At 41.6% G+C, this 5,000-nt stretch overlaps 1 protein-coding gene across 1 annotated transcript in view; it reads right to left on the bottom strand.

The window, feature by feature from the left end:
- LOC135114120 (nephrin-like) overlaps positions 1 to 5,000 on the bottom strand; it is a 56,454-nt gene that overhangs the window by 284 nt on the left and 51,170 nt on the right. Inside the window, exons 15-16 of the mRNA XM_064029830.1 lie at positions 1,007 to 1,137; positions 1 to 634 (exon numbers count right to left, since the gene is read on the bottom strand). The exon at positions 1 to 634 is cut by the window's left edge and continues 284 nt beyond it. Of these exons, the coding sequence (XP_063885900.1) occupies positions 1 to 634; positions 1,007 to 1,137 (765 nt within the window). The remainder of the gene's footprint in view (positions 635 to 1,006; positions 1,138 to 5,000) is intronic.

Raw genomic sequence — 5,000 nt, 5'->3', positions numbered from 1 at the left:
GAGTGGATCTTAAAAGGCTTTGGAGGAAGCTTGTGCTGCGACTGGAAGACTGGGTAAAGATCTTGTGCCTGCTGTAGATACTGCTGCTGCTGCTGCTGCTGCTGCTGCTGCTGTTGTTGTTGTTGTTGTTGTTGTTGTTGTTGTTGTTGTTGTTGTTGTTGTTGTTGTGGTTGTAGTTGCTGCTGTTGTTGCTGTTGTTGCTGCTGTTGCTGCTGCTGTTGTTGTTGCTGCTGCTGCTGTTGTTGTTGCTGTTCCTGCTGCTGCTGCTGCTGCTGCTGCTGCTGGATATTTGGCTGGCGAGGAAGAGACTGTAGGGCGTCTTGAACCAACTGCGGCGCCTGGTCAGTGTGTCCTTCAGCTGGCAGTGGACGGAGATCTTGGTGGTCAAAGGAGCCACCATTTCGAACAGAACTGAAAGATGTCTGCTGTTGAGGCCCGAGGGTCCTTGTCTGAAATTCTCGAGACTCATCACGTTGTCATAAACACTTGAACTCTGGGAACACACGTCAGGCTCTGATGGAAAGAAGATGCCGCTCTCAGCAACCTGTATGGTGGGTGATGAGGGCGAGGACGCTGGCCTCACATCGTGCTTGTCCGGCTCCGTCGTTAAGTGCTCCGTGGTGGCTGCGTTTTCCTGTGGAGGGCGGCCGTTGTGGTGAAGCATGCAAATGTCTGGTGATCTTTCATATTCATAAATACTAATGATACATAAAAAAAAAAAAAAAAAAAAAAAAAAATTATATATATATATATATATATATATATATATATATATATATATATATATATATATATATATATATATATATATATATATATATATATATATATATATATATATATATATATATATATATATATATATATATATATATATATATATATATATATATAATTTAGTGTTGCAAAGTGTATGATGTTAATGCATAATAATGTACGTTTCGGCGGGTCTTCACTTTATGTAATGGCGTTAATTAAAGTGGAAATGAAAACTAGAGTGGCGTACCTGACCCTCTGCAGGAGACGGCGTTGGCAGGGAGTGTAGGGAGAGGAAGACCTCGCTGGAGTGGTGGGCCGGACTGGAGGTAGCACTAACCCGGAAGATGCTCACTGAGGTGCTCTTGGAGGACGTGGCCGCTGGAGAGGAGTGACAGTGACTCGGTGAGACACGAATCTCTACTCTGCTCAGATTAACTTGATTGACAAGCCCCTGTCTCTTCCCTCCCTCCTTCTGAAGCATGTCATTGGCTAACTTGATGGAAGAGCAGCCCCCCTTTCCCTGACATACGTAAGCAAATAGTAATCGTTTGGTGGAAAATGTATTAAATTGTCGAGCTTTGGGTAGAAAGGGAGAATGAGCTTATCCATCGAGATCCAAGTAGTAGGCTATACTGGTGTCGTGCTTTGTGCAAGGACAAGACCACGCACCTGGGCCACACTCGCACAGTAAAGTATGCATTCTTCATCCTATAATTGTATCTTTTTGAATTACCGGCACATGAAACAAAGTCACTTTCAGCATAAAGAAATCAAGGAAACTAAATATGCGTATTGGATCCTGGTATTACTGTAAGTGTTGCATTGAGTAATGTGGATTTTAGAAAATTGTTTAGTCAAATGCTGCAGTCCTTGTGTAAAATACTCTTATATTGGATTCCTATGTTTGTGTGCGATGATGTTAGGAGGGGAGGAAAACGGGCAAAGATCTCCGGGTAGGGCTGCGAGATGGTCCACTTTTTCAAGCTTTGTCGCGGGGGGGGGGGAAGGGGAGGCGAAGCATAAAAGTTGTACGGGTGAGGCGCTCTTCGTGTGATCCTGGATTGGAACTACTTAGGGTGGATGACTCGCCCCGCTGGATTTTGTTATTGTTTTTCCGAGCGGCTTTTGTTCTGTGTCACGTGTAGCTTTTCTTTTGTTCGTTTTGTACGTTTTGCTTTCTGAAGTTTCCCTTTTGTTTACTTTAGGTGTTGTGAAACCCTGAGAATGGCGTTGTTCAGCATGTGTGTGTGTGTGTGTGTGTGTGTGTGTGTGTGTGTGTGTGTGTGAGTGAGTGCATTCGCCTAAATTCCTCCACTATTCTGCCCGATTTTTTTTTACAGGAGATTTTTTCAGTGCACACGGCAAAAACAACTCGTCTAACTGACACGTTTAGTCTCCTGTCACGCAACAATCAAAAACATTTCAAAACTAAACCTAACTTAATGTTATAAACGCCTGACTGGTGTGAGGGTTTGCCCCCTTCCCTGGACACTCTGGGGAAGGAGGCAGCCACAGGGAGGGCGAGGACAGGCGGCGTCAGTCTGGTGGTATCCCATGTGGATTTCTGAGTTCTCATTCACTTCCGGAAACAATAGATGTGTTGACGATTGTGAAATAATTTATACAAGATAATATTTGTTGTCCTTATTAATGTAAACGTATGAGAGAGAGAGAGAGAGAGAGAGAGAGAGAGAGAGAGAGAGAGAGAGAGAGAGAGAGAGAGAGAGAGAGAGAGAGAGAGAGAGAGAGAGAGAGAGAGAGAGATTCTTCATTCTATGCACTTTTAACGTGTCATCTCCTTCACGTGTGTGTGTGTGTGTGTGTGTGTGTGTGTGTGTGTGTGTGTGTTTCAGAGCAACAATAAAGGATACACATTGCAAGTCACCAATACAAACAAGATTTTCTGAGTGAATAATGTAAGTAATTTGATCAGTGGCTGTGGGAAATGTTTATCACTCGCCGGTAGTTACTAAGGCTTCGGTGCTTCACTCGTATGAAACACTCGAGCCACACTTGCGACTGAGTGAACACAACTGATGGCATATACCACAATAATATTAATCAAATAACAAATAATCCGTATGTTGTTCATTGTTTTGATATATTCAGATACACTGTTGTTTAGATACATATCACAGGCGCGTTAACAGCATACTGGTTGCATGTTAGTATTGTCAACCTTTTATCCATGGCTTGTGTGGTGAATCTGGCATCTTACACCTCAACCTATTCGAGTCAGCACAGGCCTCTGGCTTAAGCCAGGTTAAATTATTTCTTCGTGCAGATTATTATGTATTATGCCAACATATAGTATAAGGAGTAGGTTATACATATATCATGTTATGCATATACAGGGTGTCCATAAATTTCCATACATATGGTATCACGAATGCCATAACAAACATAAATCCAGATTTGTTTGAACGTGTTCTTCATCAGTGGAGGACGAATTGAAATGTGTTTTCAACACAAAGGCAGTCATGTAGAGCATATTATATAAATAAAAATGTTTTTTCTATATTTCTATAAATTCTTATAATTCTTCCTATGTATGGAAACTTATAGAACACCCTGTATTTAGCTTTATATTGATGTATTATTTCCGTATACAAGAAATGTGAGAAGCTAAACAAAATGACGCCATTGATCCTTGCCTGATGCTCCCAATTAAAGCAACTGTACATTTTTTCTTCATTATTATTATGTGGGATTCATATCATGCTACTGCCCCATGGTTGATGTTAAGCCACAAACCTAACCGAGCTAAAGTTTTCTACGGTTTTCCCAACGGTGACTGGTCGTTGTTGGTATTGAATATTTACGACGAATGGAGAGTGGAAAGGTGAGGGGAGCGGATGGAGGAGACCGTGTGATGAGCCTCAGATTGATACTGCGCACGTAGTCCTCTCATGTAGGATCTTATGATAATACTAGAAGCGATCAGCTCAGTGACGATGTAAAATTTCATTCAACAACGAATTTCTGGTGATCCATTTTTTGTATTGTTTTATTTTAAGGGGAAAAAAGTGTTGAATTCATCTGTGATTTTTGTAGCAAAAACTGCTTATGCTTTTAAAATCCTGTTTCTGGATTGTTTCTTTCCTTCTCAACAATTCTCGGGAATACTGTGATTTTCTGGCTGGGATGAAATAAAAGTAAATTACCAGCACGAAGCGTAATAGTGATGGGCACTTTTAAAACTAAATAATACATTTCATAACCTGTGGATTCATCAGAGAATAGTTACAGTGAGCAGCCTTGCCGTGAGCAGCCTTGCCGTAGTTTTCGTCGCCGCCACGTTAGCTCACTAAATGTTTTCACTAGATTTTCGAGATGATTTTGTTGATTTCGAACTTCGTTTTAAATGCAGATTACTCGTTTCCTTGCCTTCCGTTTTCTCGTTCATTCCCCTTGGTCTAGAAGAGGAGGGTAGGCATACATTAAAAACGAGATATTTGCTGCGGATTTTAAGATAACATAAGCTGAGTGGTTAAATCAATGGAAAACTTACTGGGCGCTGTAATTAATGGATTGTGTGCAATGGCAAATTAGCTCATGAGGATATTGTTATTAATAATATCGATAGCAGCAGCAGCAGTAGTAGTAACAACAAGAATTATTGTCATAAATACAATAATAATGATTATGGTTATCTATTAGGAAGAGAGAGAGAGAGAGAGAGAGAGAGAGAGAGAGAGAGAGAGAGAGAGAGAGAGAGAGATCCCACTCAGCAACACGTCTGGCAACTGTGGTACGCCAGCAGGCAGGAGTGTCGGTGATTAGCTAGTTTTCCGAGCCTCGAAATCACTCCAAAGCAACTCTAACAAACACCACTCGTAAGATACAAAGACCCAGTAAGAATACGTATCTATAACTTGCCTTCAGAGGTCAGGAATTAAGTATATCCACAACAAACAGCCGCAAGTTCAAAATTGTATCCCCGAATCCTCACATGTTATTAGAGTAGTCAAGTTCACCCGTCTCATGCCAAATTATATCCTATCATAGTTTGCCGTGTATTCAGTTAACACAGGGATCCCCAGGTACTTGGGCTCCGGTGATGCCTTGTGTGGCTATCACGTGAAGCCATTGTGAGCTCCTGAACTTTGATCCACGTGGAATCTGCACCAGTTAGGGATTCGTGACTATACCCGAGGACGCAGTGATTGCTGTCGAGGATGAGTGTACCAAGTTGCTTATCCGTGCGAGGCAGTGTGTTGCAGCATTGATATACCAGCATA

The sequence above is a fragment of the Scylla paramamosain genome, chromosome 27 (genome assembly GCF_035594125.1).
Source record: "Scylla paramamosain isolate STU-SP2022 chromosome 27, ASM3559412v1, whole genome shotgun sequence".
NCBI lineage: Eukaryota > Metazoa > Arthropoda > Malacostraca > Decapoda > Portunidae > Scylla > Scylla paramamosain.
This window is presented reverse-complemented; position numbering and strand designations above follow the sequence as displayed.